The sequence below is a fragment of the Lolium perenne genome, chromosome 4, assembly GCF_019359855.2.
Source record: "Lolium perenne isolate Kyuss_39 chromosome 4, Kyuss_2.0, whole genome shotgun sequence".
Classification (NCBI taxonomy): Eukaryota; Viridiplantae; Streptophyta; class Magnoliopsida; order Poales; family Poaceae; genus Lolium; species Lolium perenne.
Genome location: NC_067247.2, coordinates 43,500,959 through 43,523,875, shown reverse-complemented (window position 1 = coordinate 43,523,875; position 22,917 = coordinate 43,500,959). Strand labels below are relative to the sequence as shown.

The 22,917-nt window shown below is 47.4% G+C and overlaps 1 protein-coding gene and 1 long non-coding RNA gene across 2 annotated transcripts; both read left to right on the top strand.

Moving 5' to 3' along the window:
- Positions 1 to 19,644: 19,644 nt before the first annotated feature.
- On the top strand, positions 19,645 to 20,625 carry LOC139830465 (uncharacterized). Its single transcript, XR_011742450.1, has 3 exons — positions 19,645 to 19,924; positions 20,026 to 20,345; positions 20,427 to 20,625. It is a non-coding gene; the product is annotated as an uncharacterized lncRNA (long non-coding RNA).
- Positions 20,626 to 20,647: 22 nt separating this feature from the next.
- On the top strand, positions 20,648 to 21,854 carry LOC139830464 (uncharacterized). Its single transcript, XM_071818579.1, has 4 exons — positions 20,648 to 20,662; positions 20,761 to 20,833; positions 20,934 to 21,188; positions 21,270 to 21,854. The coding sequence occupies exons 2-4, from the start codon at positions 20,764 to 20,766 to the stop codon at positions 21,713 to 21,715; spliced, it is 771 nt and encodes a 256-aa protein (XP_071674680.1). The 5' UTR covers positions 20,648 to 20,662; positions 20,761 to 20,763; the 3' UTR covers positions 21,716 to 21,854.
- The last annotated feature ends 1,063 nt before the right edge of the window (positions 21,855 to 22,917 follow it).

Below are 22,917 nucleotides of genomic sequence, written 5' to 3'. Positions count from 1 at the left end.
ACACAGGAATATCGACGCTCCGGCCTGGAACTCTACCAGATCTCCGGCCCTGTCGTCGGAGAAGACCGCGCTCGCCGGAACGTCGCCGGAGAAAACCGTGTCCCCGAGAAACCATGTCGCCTGAGAGGCCGAAGATCACGCCGCCGGAGAGGAGCATCGTCACCTCGTCGTCGGTGCAAAAGCAGCACCACCGTAAGCTTGCAGCAGCATCCGCGACGGCCCTCCGGTGGTAGGCGCCGCTGCATCCGGGGCGGCGCTACTTGCAGCTCCGACGTAGGCACTATGAAGCTTTCGCGTCCGCCATTGTAGACTTGTAGCTCCGGCTGTAGGTGTTTGCAGCATCCGCATCGGCCCTTGGTAGCTCCGCCGGTGGACGTTCGTAGGTGGACGTTCGTAGCAGCAGCGCTTGCAGCTCCGACGTAGGCACTATGAAGCTTTCGCGTCCGCCATTGTAGCTCCGGCAGTAGGTGTTTGCAGCATCCGCATCGGCCCTTCGTAGCTCCGCCGGTGGATGTTCGTAGCAGCGGCGCTTGCAGCTCCAATGTAGGCCTTTGTAGCTCCGACGGTAGGTGGTGGTAGCATCCATGAGAGGCTTTTGCAGCCCAGTGGTATACGCTGCCAGCATCCACGGCGACGCCTGCTCCAGTCGTCGGGCTGGCACGGAGTGCCTTTGCAGCATCGCACCTCCATACTGGAAGCACCGCCGCCGCGCCCAGGCAGCACCACCGTGCGCCGTGGCAGCATCGAGCTATTGCAGGTAGCGACGGCGATGCAGCACCGGCAGCCTGAAGCAACCACGGAGGGCGGAGCCGTCGTGGCTGTGCGATTCCTACGGCCCCTCGCCGCCGCTCTCCCCAGAATTTATGTCATCGTCGTCACGACGCACCATTGCCGTGTTCCTGCGCGAGAGGCGGCTCGCGGTTGGTTGGCCATGGCTGTGCCTCTTGCTGTGCGGTGGCGGAGGGGCGCGGTGGCGGAGGGGCGTGGTGGCGCGCAGCACGTGGCTGGGAAAACGGGGTGGCTCATGGCCGCGAAGACGGTGGCGTGGGATCTCTCCATAGCCACGACGGAGAAAGGAAGAAGAACGAAGGGGATGGATAAGACACTGGGAAGAGATAAGCCTCACCGCTCCTGTGCGGGCCCAGGGGACACGCGTCGTGAGCAGGAGCCGGAGGTTGCGAAACGCGGAGCCTCCGGCCGAAACAAAGCATTTTCCTTTATCGAATGCTAGATATGTTTTTCACACCAAGGTTTTCCTCCGTAGCTGGTGCGTGCGCGGCATATAGACCGATGAGCGGTTAGCGCCATGCATGGCCAAATGTACTGTCTCATGGAATGTACATGCGTACGCATGTGGAAACCCGGCACCATCAGCCGAGCAAACACACACGCACAGAACAGTAACAGCCAAGAACATCACCAAAATAACATGAGTAGGTACGACGTTACGAGCCGCATGAACCTGAACTTCCACAGATGTAGAAGTCAAAGTCTGCAGCCACTGGCTTTCTAATCACTCTAATCGCATACACACTCAGATGAGCACATATCTGACCTTAGACAATTTGTTACGATCCCACTTGTTATTGCCGCCACTACAGGAAAAATCACAAGATATTAGAAACTTCTGGGTACAAAGAGAGGAACCGGATACAACAGAGATAGATAACAAGAGGAAGGAGTCGCGTCGGCCCTAGCCAGGGTTCTCTAGTCTAGGTTCATGTTCAGGTTGTTCAATACACACACCTTGGCCCTCGATCTCCTTTAGGTAGACCCAATTGCGTCATTTGGTCCTCATGCATTCGGTCTGTAACCCCCGTGCGACCCAGGAAGTCTGCAAAGACAGTTTGTGACACAATCCCTATGCCGCCCCTGGTACTACCGGATGTTATGACGAAGCCAATGAAGACGGCGGCACCATTGTTGCCGAAGACACGGCCCTGGCCGCCGCCCATGGCCGAGAGACCCGGTAGGTTCCCTATACCTCCCACGCCAACGAATAGGTTCTTTGGCAAGGATGTACATCGGTCCTACTAGCTCCCTACTGTTCTGTGTGGTATTATGCCATATATATGCTCCTCTTGATGCTCTTGTGATGTGGTGTGGTGGAGTTTGCGGTTTAAATAAGCCATGACAAGGATGAGGTAGGACGGAGTGACCTAGGCATGCGAAGTGGATCCGAGATGTAAATAATGGAGGCAAAGATACTGAGCATGGTAGATGGAGACGATAATATGTTCCTGGTGTTTGTGGAGGCATAGGTTCTGAACTATGAAGTTAGGGATCAAAGCCAAAATTTATGTTTTCTGTACGAGTATCATATATACCTAAATAGATTCAACCACTAAGCATTTCTTTCCTCCTATAAGCAGCACTGGAACATCATCAATTGATTTTATTTTTTGCTCTTTCAATATTTTTTTTCAAGAGATGCCTAAATCTTCGAGAGGTCTTTTCCCCTTCAATTTCAAGCAGATCACACACTTACATGTCACTATTTACTTTCAATTTAAACTCAGATCAAGAGTTGAATAGTCGTAATTGGGATATAGGGGAGCCTAAGGTAGTTTGGGGAAGGATAGAACTTCAGAGATGACCTCTCTCTTTATTGGGGCCACACACGGTGGGGTCTAGCTTGTGTAGAAAATATAATTTGTTGTTGTATTTCCATGACCTTGCCATCCCTAAACCCGGGCGGCCGCCCAGTCTTGCCAAACAAGATAAACTTGCGATTTATGATTTACTATAGCAATTTCATCTAAAATTTGATCAATTAACGTCGTTTGCCCATGCTTCCAAAAATTTCTAGGTCCACCACTGACCAAACAAAATAGCACAAACCCAAACTGGCAAACTTCTCTCCGTACTTGAAGTTTCGAACCACCGAACCACGTACACGGTCTTTCTTATCATTCCAATGCCCACACACATGGTCTTTCTTGTCGCTAGAACGGTAGAACCTAGTTGGATGGGGGTGGAAAAGATCTCGTGATGATGGATAGAGGATGCGCGAGGAGACACGAAGAGGAGGCACTGAGGAGAGATGACGAAGTGGCCGCTGCGCCGGGAGGCGATCGATGGAGTGGCGGCGGCGGCGGGGCGAGGTCGCGTGAGAGAGGTGGGGGGGGGGGGGGTGTTAACTGGACCAGCCTCCATCTACCGGTGTACTGATGTTACAAGTCAACACGTGGACCAATGATAATCAAAAAAGCAACCCAGCGCCCAACCCCTTCCCGCGATATGGCTATCGTGGATGGCTCTGAGATAGGGCAAGTGCACACGCACTTGCTTGTTCTCAATTCCAATGCCCACACACATACATGCTCGCATACACACAACTACAACAACACGGGTCCAAGTAAAGCTATGACCCAAAGTCGGTCAAACGTCAAAACACACCAGCAACTAGCTAGTACGGGGCCTCATGGGGTGACTGCATTCGAGCCCGTCAAATGGCCCTCTGTCACGGGCGAACCTGGTCATTTCGGCCATGCCGACGCTGTCCTGTTAACCACCTTGCTGTTGGCTGACACGGAGGAATATGTCTGCGCCGTTTTCACCCAGGCCCCAGCCATAGCCGCTGATCATGGCCAGGAGGTCTAGCATATTCCCGATGCCTACCACGCCCATGAATACGTGCCCCCCGCTCAAGTGAGGCCTTCGTCACGGCAGCAGCCGGAGAGACAGTTATGGCCGTCACAACAGCGCGAGAATGAGCAAGAGTAGGGAGAACCACCAGTGCCAAAGTACTTGGGCATGGATGCAAAAGCTCTGTTGCGTATTGTGTAGTGCGCGTGAGATGCTTATGCTAATGCAATTGTGGTGCGGTAAGGTGGAGTTCGCGGTTTTAAATAGGCTAGCAGGAGCACGTACAACAGAGTGGACTGAGCAGCACTACACCACGGTCAAATATTACGGGCATTTCAAAGTGCCACTAATTAGAAATAAAGTGCCCTAATTATCTACTCGGCACTTTTTGGAGTGCCACCTTTACCTAGGTCTCTAAAGGTATTTGGGGGCACTTTGAAAGAGCCCCAAATGCTAATTAGAGGCACTTCTCAAAGTGCCACTAAATCCAATTTAGGGCACTTTGACAAGTGCCCCAAAAGCCATTTAGGGGCACTTTGATAAGTGTCATTAAAGACAATTAGAGACACTTTTCAATGTGCCACTAAATCCAATTAGGGACACTCGGAGGAAGGACCCCCAATATATGAAATGCATGCACAAAATCGGAAATTACCATTCCACATTTTTCAGATAAAGGGAATATATTAATATCAAAATATACCAATTACACCCAGCCTCTACAACAACACCCCACCCTAATGGCAGTACGGATGCACACAGCCAAAAAAGAGTAAAGAAAACTCAGAAATAAAAGTCCCGCTACAGCATTTTAGACCTAACAACAGCAATACAACCACCACCGTGACAACATCTGAAGTACAGACTCTCCAAAAGCGACGCCTCCAAGAAGGGAACAGTGCACCAGCGCCGTCATCGCCCGACCAAAGGTCTTAGGTTTTCACCCTGAAGATAGTTCCCACTCTCAAAACAATACCTCCAATAAGAACATTGCCAGGCACAACCAGTTAAGGCCAGACCTTGGGTTTTCACCCTGAGAGGTAAGACTCTGAACTTCTCATGTGCTGCCGTCCCCACATGCATACCACTGCTGCATTGCTCGGAACGCCAAGCAGATCCCTCAGCATCACGGAGACTCGAACCTCCTTTAGCCAGTCCACCAATCCGGCCTTCATGATATTCCTTCTTCTGACTTCACCATGGACCAAAAAGTCACCTGATGTCAACACAAAATAGAGCTTCGCGACGCTCCCTCCGGAACCAAATGGTCGGAATAAAAACATGGGTGTGCGCGACCGAATACCACTCGATCTAGCAAACTGCAGGCAAAAGATGCACTGTTTCATTCGCCAGCGGAGCTTTCCGGAACTCATCTCTCCAGCTAGATCAAAGCAAACTGACCTCCGGAAGATCTTCATCCTCGCATGCGAGAAATCAGAGAACCGCCACAAAAAACAAAGCAAGATCAGCAGCCGCCACGCCGCCAATCCCTCTTGCCGGATAACCAAGGAAGAGGACAGCGACGCGGATCATGTGTACCGCCGCCGAACCGTTACCGGGGGCGGAGGCCGCCACCGCTCCACCGAATCCTCCATGGCTACCATTAAGGCATTGCAACATTACACATATCTTGACAACAATCTTTCACTTTGTAAACATCCGTATACAATTCCAGTAGCAATGACATCAACTCTATATTCTTTAATAGAAACCAATACATGACAACTAGAATTGCTTGATACAGGAGAATAGCGAAGGTGAACAAAAACAGGGTCAAGTCCACTATCAGGAAGTGAAGCACCCCTTGCAACCATGGATTATCCAAATAGTGGCTTAATTTCTGTAGAAATGCAGCTTCCGCTAGAGCAGCTACTAGTGCTCCTCGGCTAGCATGCACATTCACCGACAATTGCCTAGAAATTGACATGAGGTACGAGTTAGTTGTGTGGAACTTGCAACTGATTTGTGGCACTGAACTTACACAGTATTAAACATTATATGCAAGCTAAAACTGCATGAAAACCTTTAGGAAAAATATCAGCCCCGAGAAGAACACAAGCTTACTTACTTGCAACCTATCTATTAACCCAAACATTCAGCAGTAATGTTAACAGTATCTGAACTTGCTCTATATTTTTTTTGTTGTACACCTAAATATAGTTGAGTTAGTCATGTACAACCCACTATAAGATACCACAAAATTATTAACGACCTTATGCATCAACATTAGCATCACATAGAGGATTCAGAAAGGATATCAACCTATCAGAGATGTATGGAAAAACAGATGCAAGGAATGCTCAGGCGATCGGATAATAAAATCAAACAAAAGGACGTATAAGTAAACTGAAAATGACAGCTAGATATATCATAATTTTTTTCTTTCGAGAATACACCTTGGAAGGTCTATCAATCGCATAGAAGAAAGGCCAAGACGGCCGGTACAAAGCCAAGAAGGCTACAACTCCACTCTACGATATAACACTACACCACGATACAACGCCAAGCGGCAAACAACATACCCTGAACACACCCAATGATAAACGACTCTTCTTGTCCAACATTCTGCCACGAATGGCGAGAAGAGGAGCACAAGGCTTTAGGACCGCGTCACGAACCAAGCAAGACAACACCTACTCGATCTCGGCTCCAAGGCAACCCAGACCAACGTACCTCCCCTCATGCGCCTAGAGGAGTCGGCGAGAAGAAGGCAGGGTCTTGACGGACTTGGGAAGACATCGAACGGAGCATCTGCCATGTCGTACGTTGCGCCCCGGAAGCGCAAGCCTTGGGCCGCGGCCACCACCTGCAGCACATCACCAACCCCAACCTCCGAAAGCCGCATCGGTCCCTCCTCAATGGCCTGGACGACGTCTTCAAGAAGATAACGACACCTTGGCGCCGCCGCCGCCTGGTCCGGTGAACCGGACCTAGGGTTTCCCCTGGCATCAGAGGTAAAGGAAGGCATGGTGAAGGCCACGACCATGCCTTCAGCAAGGTAACGGCGCCCACAGGCGTCGCCGTGATCAGCATCGGCCACCGCCGAGCAGGACTTTCGCCCGGCCATACACCGCAACTCCGATGCAGCTGGAGCAGATAGGGGATGAGGATGAAAGCCGCCGGCTTTAGCCACCACCACCCGGAGAAGAGGAACATCGACGGTGGCAAGGGTTATGCCCACCACCGGCAACAGCCGCCAGCCAGATCGGGGACCCAATCCCGCATTCGACGCCGGGGCCTCGGCCAACTATCCTACAACCGCGACACCACCATGGCGCCCGGCAGCAGCAGCTAGCGCCGCCACGCCGCTGCAGCAACCGCCTCAGCCCCGCAGCCCCGCCCATGGCCATGGCCACCAACGGACCCGAGGCTGCCGGCGCCGCTGCAGGGCCGCCCCGCCGGAGGGGGCTGATCCCCTCATCACCACCGAGGCGCCGAACTCGCCGGGGAGGGCCGCGCCACCACGACGCCGCTGAATCCCCACCGAAGAACGCCGCCACCGCCGCGAGGAAGGGGAGCCGCCGCCCGGGGGAGAGGCCCCCGCCACCACCAAGGCTTTGCCTGGCGGGTCCTCCGACGGCGGCGAGGGGGAGGATGGAGGGAGGGGGCGCGCCTGGGGGCGGCGGCGCGGGAGCCTAACCCTAGGGAGGGGGCGCGCCTGCCTGCTTAACTTGAATATGGATGATTTCTATCACCAAAATTTAAGTGGGACATGGATAATGGTAAGCAAGCAGCAAAACTGATAGGTTCTCACTCTAATTTATCTCCGGTCACTTCTGTGTTCAATGGGAATCCTTGGCACCAATCTACCCAAATGTTTCTAAGTAGTACAATTCCAGTGGCAGATACACCATGTTCATAAGCTAAAACAAGAGCCCCCAGATTAATTCTCAACAGATAAATGCAGTTGGCGTGGCTTAACTTTAGCTGTACAAAGTACCTATGGGTCCATCAAGTCAGAGCAGCCCTGAAACCTTGGGCTCATGAGCATCAGGATCCAAGTCATTCAGGAGGGCCAACGGGGCTGAATAAATACATAGTTAAAAACCAAGCAAGAAATCATTAATTGCCTGCAAATTATGGATCAAATACAGTACGTAAGACTTTATAAATGCCTTCAATTTTGAGTAATCCCATGACAGATAGTTTTGAAAAATAATGCACGATAGGACACAAAGGACCTATGCAATGAAGGCAAAAATATATTTTTTATATTTAAAGTCTGGCACTCAAGATAATGGAGAAACTGTAAAATTTCAGAGTGTCCAAATATACATATGACAAGAAAAGTGAAAAGTTACAAAACACCCCACAAAATATTGTGAATGAGATTATCATTCAGAAAATGGAGCACAAAACGAAAGCCTCATCTTAAAAATATCTTAGATGGGTATAGATGTACACAGTTTGTAAACAAAATGATTATTTGTATGAAGCGGTAGAAAAGTACTCAGTAGTATCAAAAAAATGAATATTTAAGCTTGCATAGTTCAATTAGGGAAGAGACATACTGCTTCACTGAAGATGGTCATAGCAGCCTTCTTATATTAAATTTAGACTATGGGCTTCTTTCCTAACTTCCTCTCCTCTATCAGCGCCATATCCATCAAGTAACTAATACAATGGCAAGATGGTTTGGGTTTTCTACTTCTACCTCCGATTATATATCATAAGAGTAAGTTCTGTTTACGTTTCCTACTTCTACTTCTGAATTGTTCTCTTGCATAATCATACTTTTCAACTACAGTGGCACCTTCCGGTCCAAGCGTAGCGCAGGCCTATTAATGTAATGGGGCAAATTTGCTTCTAGAGTACTCTATGGAGTAGTTAGGGTCTGTAGCTAGGATTCTTCTTTGGGTTTACCGAATGCTAGAAATTATTTTCACACCAAGGTTTTCCTCCGTAGCTGGTGCGCGCATAGCACATAGACCGATGAGCAGTCTGCGCCATGCATGCCCAAATGTACTATCTCATGGAATATACATCATGCGTACGCATGTGGAAACCTGGCACCATCAGCCGAGCAAACACACACACACACAGAATAGTAACAACCTCTACGTCACGAAAATAACATGATATTCAACAATATATACGATCGAGTAGGTACGACGTTATGAGCCGCATGAACCCGAACTTCCACAGATGTAGAAGTCGAAGTCTGCAGCCACTGGCTTCCTAATCACTCCAATCACATACACACTCAGATGAACACAGATCTGACCATAGACAATTTGTTGCGATCCCACTTGTTATTGCCACCACAACAAGAAAAATCACAAGATATTGGGAACTTCTGGGTACAAAGAGAGGAATCAGATACAACAGAGATAGATAACAAGAGGAAGGAGTCGCGTCGGCCCTTGCGAGGGTTATCTATGTTGACATGTATAAGTAGATTGCCTTTTCCTTTCCATCAGTTCGGACTTTTGGTTCAAGTGGCTAGTGCATGAAGGTTAACATGGTATCAGAGCCCCAGGTCTCGAGTTCAAATCCTGACTTTCACAATTTATTCTAAAAATTATCTCTTCTCCCCCCTCTTCTCGCAGCCTCCTGCTGACAAGGTATTAACTTGTCAATGCCTACGGGTTGTAGACTAGGGTTTAGTTGGAAGTAGAGGGCAAGTAGATCTCGAAGGTTTCAGCCGAAAAGTACTCGACGATTATGAAACTAGGGTTTGAGAAACAATGATTCGATGCTTTCTTTGTCCCTCGACTCCACCTTATATAGGAGGCGGAGCCGAGGGATTCGTATTGTACAAGTTACAGAGTCCGGGAAGGTTTCTAACTCATCCCGCAAGATTACAAATAATGCTTCCTATTACAACTCTAGCTTTTCTTAATAATATCTTGGGCTTCCGAATCTTCTTATTCTTCGGGTAGTGGGCCTTCAGTAAACCCCGGGTACTATCTTCGGCAGGCCCATTGGGGATGCCTATGTCAGTAGCCCCCGAGATTTTGCTTGAATCGTAGAGTCAGGGAAAATCTCCACTGTTTATTTTTACTCGACAACTTAAAACTTTTCTATATTTTTTCACATAAATTTCTATATTGTACAGGGATAATGGTAGTTGGGGCTAGTTCATCTGACGGATCAGGTACTAGTTAACTGCTCTAGTGGCAATCCGCAAAAACCTACTTCAAGATCACGTCCCTGGACATGATCTCGGGATACTGGTGTAAACTTCGACAGGTGCCGCTTAAGGTCTTACCATTCTGTCGAGTCTCAGTCATATTTATCGGGTACCTAACACGTCCGTTAGGATTTTTCTTCGTATCTGTTGATACGGATAAAAGTAGCAAATCGATGTCAGAGACGGCGCCACGCCTCACAGAACGGATCTGGGGTCTTACCTTCGCAAAGTTTTGCGGCATTCAGAAATTGTTCGCAACTTCGGCGTTCTGAGAATATATTGTCGGTGCTTATTCGGCTGTTGAAATGGCACATTTTATTGAGTCAACGGATGACTTATATTGCTCTCCCAATGGGAGTATATGCAGAGTTATTTATAACTCGAAATATACTCTTTTGCTCTTCTATCTTTCTTCTTCCCGTTCTTTCTTTCTTTTTTATAATTTCATCGGGCACGCGAACAGCGTTCCCGATGGGAGTAGCCCCCGAGGCTACAGCCAAGGACTTGTGCTTGGGTGTAGGCTCCACGCCTTATGCTGCTATATTTTCTTTCTCTCCTGAAGTTTTATAATTTCTTGGGTGCGCGAGCAGCGCTCCCGATGGGAGTAGCCCCCGAGGCTATGAGCAAATATTTGTATTTGATCATAGACTCTCGCCATTTCTATTTTGTCTTTCTTAATCCTTTCATTTTTCCAAAGTAGCCCCCGAGCATTTGATCAAAAACTTGTATTTGACCAAAGGCTCTCCAATTTTTTCCATGTCGCCTTTTTACAAAGCTGTTGAGTCAAATTTATCTCCTGCCAAAGTGGCGTTATTGCTGACGATAGCCACGATTGCAAGTCCGATAATCGCGAGAAGTGTTCTCCCACTACCTTGCGGGCCCAAATTACCCATTATCTTGACACGTCGTGCAAGTGGGGGACATACGTCCTCCGCTTTTCCTGGCGCACGTACCGTAACTTCTCCAGAGTTAAAATACTTTTTTACCCTTATTCCACGTGGTTATCATCTGCCGCACAGTTTTTTCATCCAACGGTCCGCCGCTTCGCCGCACCTCTATATAAGATCTCCTTCTTCTTCCTCGAGCACTTCCGCTCGCGCCGTTCTCCTGCTCTCCGCTGCAAAACTTCCTCCTGCGCCCCACAACTCCCTAAGCTCATCTTCTCCAAGCTGCATTCCTGCGCCGTTGTTGATGCCACCGCGTCGGTTGATCAAACACAGCACGCCGCAATCGTCAATGGCTGCCGTAGAACTGGGAAGCGCGGAGTGGGAAAGGTCCAAAATTTCCACCCAGGACATCAACCTCTTGAAAAAGCTGGGGATCAGCAAGAAGCCCAAGGCGCTGTGCTTCCCTAGTGAAGAAAGTTACCCAACCCCTCCAATGGGGTATCAGGTAAGTTTCGTCGACCATCTCATCCGCGGTCTTTCCGCCCCCATTCATCCTTTCCTCCGTGGATTGCTTTTTGTTTATGGTCTGCAACTTCACCACCTCACGCCCAATTATATCCTCCATATTTCCATTTTCATCACCCTCTGCGAGGCCTTCCTTGGCGTCCAGCCTAACTGGGCGCTATGGAAGCGCATATTCTTTTATCGCCGCAATGGCTCTCCCAATGTCGCCTATAATATAGGCGGCGTTGTTATTTCCGTTCGCCCCATAGTCGATTACTTCGACGTCAAACTCCCTGACTCAGTTCAAGGGTGGCGCAAGAAGTGGTTGTACATTCAGGAGGAGAACCATGGATGTGCTGAAGACAACATCCCTCCTTTCGATGGTGCCGAGAAAATCCTTCGCCGCCGCTCCTGGGATGCAGAGGCTACCGAGGAAGAAAAAATATCGATAGAGGCCCTGATGACTCGCATCCATGAGTTGCAAAATACTCGCGGCAAAGAGTTGTCAGGTATCCAAATCACAGCGTATTTTCTCAGAACCAGAGTGCAGCCTCTTCAGGCTCGCAAATACCCTCTCTGGAAGTATGCTGGCGACAAGGACGCAGATCGGTTGTCAGCGGATTTAGAGGTCAAGGACTTAGAGAAGCTTGTCCGAAAAATCTCCTCTCTCAGCAAAAAAGATCCTGTCCCTTCTTCTTGTCGTGTAAAACCGTATAGCGCCACCAATGCGCTTCCCAAGGTAACCTTTGTCGATTGATTTGTTATTGCCTTGCTATCTTTTTTTGTAACTCCTTTTTTGACATCTTCCCATGTTTTTTTATAGAACCATCCAAATCTTGTCTCGCTTCCTCCCCTTCCTGAAGGTGGAGAAGTCGATGAAAGGGCCGTTGTCACCGACGACAACCAAGATGCCCCCTCTTTTGTGAATGAACCCGCAGACTGCGGGATCTTCTGAAAAGGAGGCTGCCTCTGAAGGCACTGCATCGGCACAATCTCCTCCTCCTGCTGTTTCTCCAAGGAACAAAAGGAAAAGGGATGATGTCGAAGATTCCGGCACCTCTAAAGCCGAAGAAGTTGTTCCTTCACGTCAAAATGCAGCTTATGATCCATACCTTGAGGCCCTCATCAGCTCGTAAGTTACCTTTTATTTCCCTTTATTTTTGTACTCGAAGATTTTTGTCTATCTTTCTTTTTATGCTGCCGACATTTAATCGCAGTGATGATGATGAAGAAGTACCAGCTTTTGATGTGGCTACTCGAACGAGTACGTCACATACTCTAGTTGTTTCGGAGACGCCAGTCGAAGGAGATGAATCCTCGCCTCCTCAACAAAACGTTGGCGCTCCCACTCCTCCTGCAAGTCCTCTTGTCCCTTCACCAAAAAGGACAAGGGTTGAAACGATCATGGAGCCTACCCTGCAATTGGGTAGCTCCTCTAGTCCTCTCTTGGATGATGTAAGTTCTTAATTTTCTTGTCACTGTCTATATTTCTTCTGTTTGCTTCTTTATGCCATCATATTTTTTCCATACCGACATTTTCTTTCTTTGTCCTTCTTTGACAGCCTATGATCAAAGAGCTTATTCGCATCGGTGCCCAATTCATTGGGTACCGTGAGTATGCCAGCAAGACTGAAGGTAATAACTCTTTGCTGGCTCTTGTTTATAACTTCTTGCTCCTGTTTTGTCGTAATTTTGACGATTCTTAACTATTTTGGCAGAAAAACTTGCGGAAGCCAACAAGCTTGTCGACACGCTTGCTCAGAAATTAGAGCAAAGTGAAGCGGCTCGCAAGAAGGCTGAACTTGATGCTGGCAAAGCTAAAGCAGAGGCTGATAAGGCCAAGGCAGAAGCTGCTGGTGTCGAAGATCTGCAAAAAAGACTTGATGATGCCGAAACTGCTTTGAACGAGCACAAAGCCGCGCAGGTTACTCGTGAAAAGGCGATCATCAAGCGCTTGAACTCGCAGAATCGGCGCTTTGTCGGTAATTTTGTCGATCCATTCTATCTTTCTTAGACTTGCTTTTCTTTACTTGCTGTCGACCAACATATATTTTCTGCGACAGGTAAAACAAACCAAGAATTTGAGCTTGAAGATCCCGACAACGATCCTCTTCTTGACGCACTCTCTGTCCTTGAGTTTCATGGAACCGAAGCTCGCGAAGGCATTGAACAGGCTGACACAGGATTGTCACGGCTGTTCCCCTACTTCTTCCCGAAGAAAGCGGAACCCAAGACTTTCCTTGCTCTTGCCAAGGACTTCAATCCACCAGAGGATCTTGGACTGAAGATGCGCCAAGAAAACATGAAGATTGCTGTCGAAAGCACTGTTGCCTTGGTCGCTGACAGCCAACAAACTATCGACTGGGCAAAAGTAGGCGACACAGAACAGATGGAGACCACAAAATGGCGATCGCTGATCAGGGCGGCAAAGCCCAATACGAAGAAAATCCTGTCCTATCTCGGAATCAAGCCATCTTCGACCCCTAGCTCATCAAAGCCGGAGGTCTAGTTGAATGCCTCTTCTTTTTCTTTCTTTGTTTTTTCTGTTTCTTTTGCTATTGTCGCCATATTAGATTTGGCGACAATTACCTTAGTAGTCCCTTTGAAGAACTTCTCCTGTAATATCTATGTAAATTTTCTGAAGATCAATGAAATTCTATTTTGCACTATCATTGATCCTGAGACTTTCTTTTCCAGTTGATATTTGATAACTACTCCGCCAATCCTTGTTCTGCCGATACTTCGCCTGCTTCTTCATTGTCGAAGAAAACCCTTATCGAAGATTTTTCAAGTGAACATTTGTCGCAAGATTTGCAAGAACTTCACCAACAACTCCAATCCATGAAGAAACAAACTCTTGCGATGATGGAGCAATCTCGACAAGCATCCGAGAGAGAGAAAATTGCTCTTCAACAGGCGAAAGAAGCCATTGCTGCAAAGGATGCTGCTGTTGTTGAGGCTACCGAAGCTTCTTCTCGAGAAAATTATATGCTTCAGCTAATGACTGACGCCAGCCTGGACATGACAGGTATGTTTCCTGTTCATAACCATGCTGGATGTTGTTCTTGCTATTTTTCCTTCCTTGACAATTTATTTGCTGTACCAGGCTCATTTTTGGATACTGCTGCCGAAGACCAACGTGTTGAAGCTCGAGCCAATGTTCTGCTCAGACTGGCTGCACAACATGGTTCTAACTTTTGGGTTACTCCTGAACGTACCCGCCAAATTGTCAGATTCCAAGATCGCGCGGCTCAGGTCCGTGACTTCCTTGACTTCTGTACGAAGACTTTATTTTTAGTTTATGGAACCATGTTCCCTCGCAACAAGATGCCGGAAACTCTTCCTGCTTTAATGGAAAAATTTCGAGATGCTCCTCGAATCCATGGCTTTGTGCGGGCTCAACTCTCTGCTGGCGCAAGATTTGCTATGATGATGATAAAGATTTGCTATCCAAAATTGCCCATGAATCAAATTGTTCCCACATGCCTGGCTAAGATGTCGAAGAAAAAGAGAAACATGGGCAAGATTGATGATCTTGTGACTCCTGTATCCGAAGATATGATGGATGGACTTCTTCGGATGGATGCTGAGTTCTTTGTGAAGGGTAGCTATGCCGAGCATAGTACTCGTCCTTCCAATGAGCGAATAACCATAGACCATGTGCTAGGTATCCACTGAGGGTTTTTGCCTTTTTCTTGCTGTAGTTTCACCATTGATACGTCTTTGTGTATTTGTAAACATGATCTATATTGTAAAGCTGTCAACTCTGTAAATATGTATTGTTTCTATTTTTGATCGTCGAGCCCCCGAGCCTTTGGCTGGAGTTTATACTGTTTTGTTATCCCAAAGATTTTCCTCTTGTTGCAAGAAGACACATATATTTTGCTGTCGATGAGTACGAGCCCCCGAGTGTCTTGGTGGTGACGTTCTATATTTTTGTTGCGAGGTTTTCAGACCAAAGCAGTGAAATTTTGATGAGTACACTATATTTATAGTTGTTAGCTTCCGATGTTCTATTTGGCGAGGTATTCTTGTAGCAAGGCGAAATATTTCGGTAAGTCTAGTTTATCATATTGTGTATATTTTGTAACTTGAAGGCGTTGAGCCCCCGAGCGTGTCGAAGAATAAGAAGTATATCTCCACTATCTTTATTATATTGCAGCACCGCGAGCCCGCCTCATTAAAAACCTTTCCGGCCCCACTCGGTGCCCCGAAAAGGAAAAGAGTGCGTCTGAAAACTCGCGGGCGTTTCAGTACATTGTATTTTTACAGAGGAGGACTATATTTCGACTCTAAGCGTAAAACCGCCTGAGCTGCGCCACGTTCCAGGGGTTTTTCTCGGGAACCCCTGTCTTCTTGTCCTTGATCCTGTATGCTCCTCCGTCGATGACTTCCGTGACAACGTAAGGTCCCAACCATGGTGACTCGAGCTTTTCAGTACTTTGCTGGTTAAGCCGTAAGACCAAATCGCCGACCTGGAAAGATCTGGGCCGCAATCGTCGACTGTGGTAGTTTTTCAGGTCCTGCTGGTACTTGGTAACTCGTGATAGTACTTCATCTCGAGCTTCATCGAGTGCATCCATATCGTCCTCCCGAGCTTTTCGTGATGTTTCCTCGTCATACTCTGTTAATCTTAGAGAATCATGCTCTATTTCGATTGGTAGTACTTCTTCGGCTCCGTGGACGAGAAAAAACGGAGTTTCTTGTGTCGCCGTATTTGGTGTTGTTCGGATGCTCCACAAAACACTTGGCAATTCTTCTGGCCAGGTATGTCGAGCCTTTTCGAGCGGTCCTAGTAGGCGCTTTTTAATGCCGTTGCAGATGATACCATTGGCTTTTTTGACTTGGCCATTGGTTTGCGGGTGTCCAACTGACGCAAAGTGTAATTTGATGCCTACTTCTGCGCAGTATGCCTTGAACTCCTTAGCTGTAAAGTTAGTGCCGTTGTCTGTGACAATGCTATGAGGCACTCCAAACCGAAAAACGAGGCCCTTCACAAACTTTATTGCCGACGCTGCATCTGGTGAATTTATTGGCTTCGCTTCTACCCACTTAGTGAATTTGTCGACAGCAACCAACAGGTACTCGTATCCTCCTGGCGAAGCTTTATGCAACTTACCCACCATATCAAGTCCCCATTGGGCAAAGGGCCACGACAATGGTATTGGCATCAGCTCTGCCGCCGGAGAGTGAGGTTTTGCGGCGAATCTCTGGCACGCATCGCAGGTTCTTACTATCTCTTTTGCATCCTCGATTGCTGTCAACCAGTAAAATCCTGCCCGAAAAACCTTGGCCACAATAGCTCGGCTGCTCGCGTGGTGACCACATATTCCTTCATGTACATCCTTTAGGATTATCCTTCCTTCTTCGGGTGTGACGCACCTTTGCAGGACGCCTGAAATACTTCGATTGTATAACTCCCCTTTGACCACTGTGAAAGCTCTGGATCGTCGAATAATTCGCCTTGCCACAACTGGATCGTCGGGTATTTCTTTCCTAAGGATATACGATATGTACGCTTGCATCCAAGGAGCTTCTACCATCATCACAAGCTCTTGGTCTTCTTTGTCATCCACGGCTTCTTTGAGGGGCGCCGAAGTTTTTACCTCCTTTGCTTTTTTCTGCGTTTTCTTCGGCTTTGTGGATCTCTCCGCTATTTCTTCCCAAAATACACCTGGCGGGATTGGGAGGCACTGCGACCCGATGTTTGCTCAACCTACTGATGTGATTTACCTCGCATCCATCAAACAGCTTCTCAAGCTCATTGTACACTTCCTTGTATGCTATCATGCTATCATTGACTGCATCACATTGGTTCATAACTTGCTGAGCCACCAATTGTGAGTCGCCAAAGATTTTTAGTCGAGTTGCGCCGCAAGCTTTCACCATCTTCATCCCGTGTATGAGGGCTTCGTATTCTGCTTCATTGTTGGATGCGTTTGGGAACGTCATCCGTAGGACATATTTTAACTTGTCGCCTTCAGGTGATATAAGTATCACTCCTGCGCCAGCTCCTTCTACTCTCTTGGATCCGTCAAAGTTCATGGTCCAAGTTCTCGACAAATCTGGGGGTCCCGTGTTTTGCAGCTCCATCCACTCTGCAATGAAATCTGGCAAAACTTGCGACTTGATTGACAAGGGATTAACTTGTCAATGCCTATGGATTGTAGGCTAGGGTTTAGTTAGAAGTAGAGGGTAAGTAGATCTCGAAGGTTTCAGCCGAAAAGTACTCGACGATTGTGAAAACTAGGGTTTGCAGACAATGATTCGGTTGATTCTTTTGTCCCTCGACTCCCCCTTATATATGAGGTGAAGCCGAGGGATTCGTGCTATACAAGTTTACAGAGTCCGGGACGGTTTCTAACTCGTCCCGCCAGATTACAAACAACACTTCCTATTACAACTCTATCTTTCCTTAGTAAATCTTGGGCTCCCGAATCTTCTTATTCTTCGGGTATTGGGCCTCCAGTAAACCCCGGGTACCATCTTCGGCAGGCCCATTTGGGATGCCTATGTCAGTAGCCCCCGAGATTTTGCTTGAATCGTAGAGTCAGGGAAAATCTCCATTGTTTATTTTTACTCGAAAGCTTTAACCTTTTATATTTCTTCTCATAAAATTCTATATTGTACAGGGATACTGGTAATTGGGGCTAGTTCATCTGACGGATCAGGTACTAGTTAACTGCTCTAGTGGCAATCCGCAAAAACCTACTTCAAAATCACGTCCCCGGACATGATCTCGGGATACTGGTGTAAACGTCGACAGGTGCCGCTTAAGGTCTTACCATTCTGTCGAGTCCCAGTCAAATTTATCGGGTACCTAACGCGTCCGTTAGGATTTTTCTTCGTATCTGTTGATACGGATAAAAGTAGCAGAGCGCAGTCTTTGGCGATGCCACGCCCAGCAGAACGGATCTGGGGTCTTATCTTCGCAAATTTGCGGCATTCAGAAATTGATCGCAACTTCGGCGTTCTGAGAATATATTGTCGAGTGCTTTTCCGGCTGTTGGAATGGCACATTTTATCGAGTCATATATGACTTATATTGTTCTCCCGATGGGAGTATATGTAGGGTTAATTATAACTCGAAATATACTCTCTTGTTTTTCTATTTTTGTTAATTTCATCGGGCACGCGAACAGCGTTCCCGATGGGAGTAGCTGAGGCTACAACCAAGAACTTGTGCTTGGTTGTAGGCTCAACATTTTAGTCCACCTTGTCGCTATATTTTCATTACTTCCCAATATGATCTCTTTCTTCTTCTCTCTTTTTTTATCTCTCGGGTGCGCGAACAGCGTTCTCGATGGGAGTAGCCCTCGAGGCTACAGCCAAGGACTTGTGCTTGGTTGTAGGCTCCCGCAATTTCTATATTTATCATACTCGAAAATTTACTTTTTTCTGAAGTAGCCCCCGAGCATTTGGGCAAAAACTTGTATTTGATCAAAGGCTCCCGAAGTATTGAATAATTCTTTCTGTCGCCACTTTTTTTTTATTTTTCTTGTCGACATACTTCCCTTAATCAAATTTACTTCATCCTTCTCGAATAGTCGTGAGTTCTCTGCCCTGTGGGTCCATTGCTTCGACCATGTTGACACGTCGTGCAAGTAGTGGACACACGTCCTCCGCTTTTCCTGGCGCACGTACGGTAACGCCTATTTCAGTAAAAATACTCTTTTGCCCTTGTGTCTAGAAGATCCATCCTCACCACACGATTTCTTCATCCAACGGCACACTGCTTCACCCGAATCTTATATAAACCCTTCTTCAACCTTCGTTCATCCCCTCGCTTGCGCCGCTCACCTGTTCCTTTTCGCAAAACTTCCCCTGCGCCCAACTCTCTCCAATCTTCCGTACGCACATACATTGCTCGCCCACCGCCGTTGATGCCACCGCACGCGTCTGACTCGCCACAGCACGCCGGAATCCAAGATGGCCGCCGAGGATTTTGAGTGGGAGAGATCCAAAATCTCCAATCAAGACATCAACACGCTGAAGAGGCTCGGCCTCATGACGAAGGAGGACGCCATCCGCTTTCCTAGCGAAGAAAGCTACCCCAAGCCTCCAATGGAGTATCGGGTTAGTTTTGTTGATCACCTGATCCGCGGCCTTTCAACCCCAATCCACGATTTCCTCCGCGGCCTTCTTTTTGTTTATGGGATTCAACTGCACCAGTTGACTCCCAATTCCATCCTTCACATTTCTATTTTTATCACACTTTGCGAATGCTTCCTCGGAATCACTCCCAATTGGGCTCTGTGGAAGCGCATTTTCTGCCTCCGCCGTAATGGCTCCCACAACGTCACTTATAACATAGGTGGCGTTGTTATCTGTGTTCGGACTGATGTCGATTATTTCGACGTCAAGTTTCCTGATTCTGTCCAAGGATGGCGCAAAAAGTGGCTCTACATCCACGAAGAAAGCGCCAATTGTGGGAGCACAACATAGTTCCGTTCGACGGAAGTGCCAGGATTCTGCGTCGCCGTTCCTGGGATGCCGAAGCTTCTGAAGAAGAGAAAAAGCGACAGAGGCGCTCATGGCTCGTATCCGTCATCTTCAAAACACTCGAGGCAAAGAGCTATCTGGTGTTCAAATTACTGCCTACTTCCTTAGGATTAGAGTGCAGCCTCTTCAGGCTCGCAAAAATCCCCTTTGGACGTATTCTGGTGAAAATGACGCCAACAGAATCTCCAGTGATCTTTCTGTAAAGGATTTGGAAAAATTGGTTCGAAGAATTTCTCGATTAGGCAAGAAGGATCCTATTCCCTCCTCCTGTCGAGTGGAACCATACAGTGCTTCCAATCCTCTTCCCGAGGTATTTTGTCTTCTCGAAGTTTTATCTTGTTTTGAACTGTTCCTCGTATCTTATTTGCAGTGGTATCTCACTTATTCTCTTTTGTCACTATTTCTTTGTAGAATCATCCTACTATGGCTTCCCTTCCTCCTCTTCCTGAGGATGGAGAGGTCGAAGAAAGAGCCGTTGTCGATGATGTCAACCAGGAGACCCCCTCTTTTGTGAATGAACCCGCAGATTCTCGAAAATCTGCGGGATCTACTGAGAAGGATGCTGCCTCTGAAGATACAACATCAGCGCAATCTCCTCCTCCTGCTGTTTCTCCGAAGAGCAAAAGGAAAAGGAGCAATGCCGAAGATTCCGGGACCTCGAAACCCGAAGAAACTGCTCCTTCACCTCGAAAAGCAGCTTATGATCCATACATCGAGAGTATCATCAGCTCGTAGGTTCCTTGCTCTTTTCCTTTTCTATTTGAAGAATTTTATTTTGCCTTGCTTTTTATGCTGCCACTATTTTGTCACAGTGATGATGAAGAAACACCAACTTTAGATGTGGCTGCTCGAACGAGCACGTCACATACTTTAGTTATTTCAGAAAAACCAGTTGAAGGGGAGGAATCGTCGCCTCCTCAACAAAATGTTGATACATCTACTCCTCCTTCGAGCCCCCGTGCCCCTTCACCAAAAAGGGCACGGGTTGAAAAGATTGTTGATCCTGCCCCTCAGTTGGGCGGTTAAATCGACTCTGCTCTTAGATGATGTAAGTTTGTCGGCATCTATATTTTCCTTATTTTGTTTTTTCACACCTTTTCTCTTTTTCATGCCGACGTTTCTTTTGATGTACTTACCTTTGAACAGCCAATGATCAAAGAGCTTCTTCGGATCGGGTCCCAATTTGTTGGGTACCGTGAATATGCCGCCAGAGCCGAAGGTAACGACTTTTATACTTGCTATTTTTCTTTGACTTTCTATTCCTGTTGCTTGTCGCTATTTTTTGATCTTTCTTTTCTTTCTTTTTCATATCTCGACAGAAAAACTTTCAGAGGCCAACGAACGTGTCGACGCACTTGCTCAAAAACTCGAGCAAAGTGAGGCGGCTCGCAAGAAAGCTGAACTTGCTGCTAGCAAAGCCAAGGCCGAGGTTGATGAAGCCAAGGTGAAAGCTGCTAGTGTCGAGGAGCTGCAGAGAAGGCTCAAAGATGCCGAATCTGCCTTAGATGAGCAGAAAACTGCACAAACTGTGCGTGAACAAGAGATCATCAAGCGTCTGAAGTCGCAAAGTCGACGTACGCTGAGTAATATCATCAACCCCTTCTATTGTACTTCTGTTTCTTGGTTTTTGACTAATGGTTTGTCTCGTGTGGCAGCCCAAACAAACCAAGATTTTGATCTGGAGAATCCCGTCAATGACCCTCTCCTTGATGCACTTTCTCTTCTGGAGTTCCATGGGCGCGAAATTCGTGAAGGCGTGGCCAATGCCAGTGCAAGTTTGTCGGCGTTGTTCCCCTACTTCTTCCCGAAGAAAGAGGAACCTTCGACTTTCCTTGCCCTTGCCAAGCTTTTCAATTCGTCGGAAGACCTGGGATTGAAGATGCGTCAGGAGAATATGAAGGTTGCTGTCGAGAGTACTGTTGCCCTGGTTGCTGACAGCCAACAGACGCTTGATTGGATGAAGGTTGGCGACACCAGCCAGATAGAGCATTCGAGATGGAGGTCGCTGATCAAGGCAGCCAAGCCCAACACTAAGAAGATCTTGGCGTATCTGGGGATCAAGCCAGCTTCGACTCCTAGCTCCTCGAGGCCGGAGGTCTAGTTGCATGCCTCCTTGTTTCTTTTTCTGTTTCTTTTGCTTTTGTTGCCAAAGTAGTTGTTTTGGCGACACTCATTTCTTTAGCTCTACTGTAGTGCCCTTGTAATGATTCCAAGAAATTAATGAAAAACTCTATCTGTCATTTGATGTTGTCTTGTCTAAATTTCAGTTGATATTTGATAACTATACTCCAACTTCCGCTCCTTCCAATGTATCGCCTTCTTCTCGTGCGAGGAGAGCTTTTGCCGATACCGCACTGTCGACGATACCTTGTCGCAAGAACTGGATGAACTTCGGCAGCAACTTCAGTATGCGAAGAAGCAAACACTTGTGATGATGGAGCAATCTCGTAAGTCATCTGAAGCCGAAAAAATTGCTCTTCAACAAGCTCACGAAGCCGTGGCTGCTAAGGAAATTGCTGCTTCCGAGGCTGAAAAGGCAACTACTCGAGAAAATTTCATGCTCGAATTAATGAATGAAGCCAGTGCAGATATGTCGGGTATGCCTGTTTAAATCCGCTGATATTTTCTATCTTCATGCTACTGTTTCTTAGAGGTTTCCACTTCTTTGTTTTGATAGGTGCCTTTGTTGATGCTGCTGCCGAGGAAGAGAGGGTAAATGCTAGGACAACCCTCCTTGTTAATCTTTCCCTGGACCATGGTTCGTTGTTTTGGGCTACCCTAGAGAGGACCCGCCAAATTGTCAGATTTCAAGATCGCGCCTCTCAAACTCGCGATTTCCTTGACTTCTGTACCAAGACCTTGTCCATGGTTTACAACTCCATGTTTCCTCGGAACGTCCAACCAAAAACTCTTCCTGAATTGATGGAAAGGTTCAAGGATGCTCGCAGTATCCATGATTTTGTCAAAGCTCAACTAGTAGCTGGCGCCGCATTTGCTCTTATCATGCTCCAAATCTGCCACTCGAAGCTTGACCTTACCCAGGTTGTCGAGAAGGTTCACCAAAAAGTAAAACGTCGGAGAGTTGGTGTTGACAGGATTAACACGAAGGTTACGCCTATAGCCGAAGAAATGATTGAAGACCTACTTCGGATGGATGCCGACTTTTTTGCCGATGGCCATTATGCCGATTTTCTTGGTGCTGCTCCTGAGGAAAACAGGGTTACTCTTGATGACATATTGAATCAAGACTAGTTAGTTTCTTCTTGTAGATATTTTTTCTTTGTAATCCATGACTATATTGTA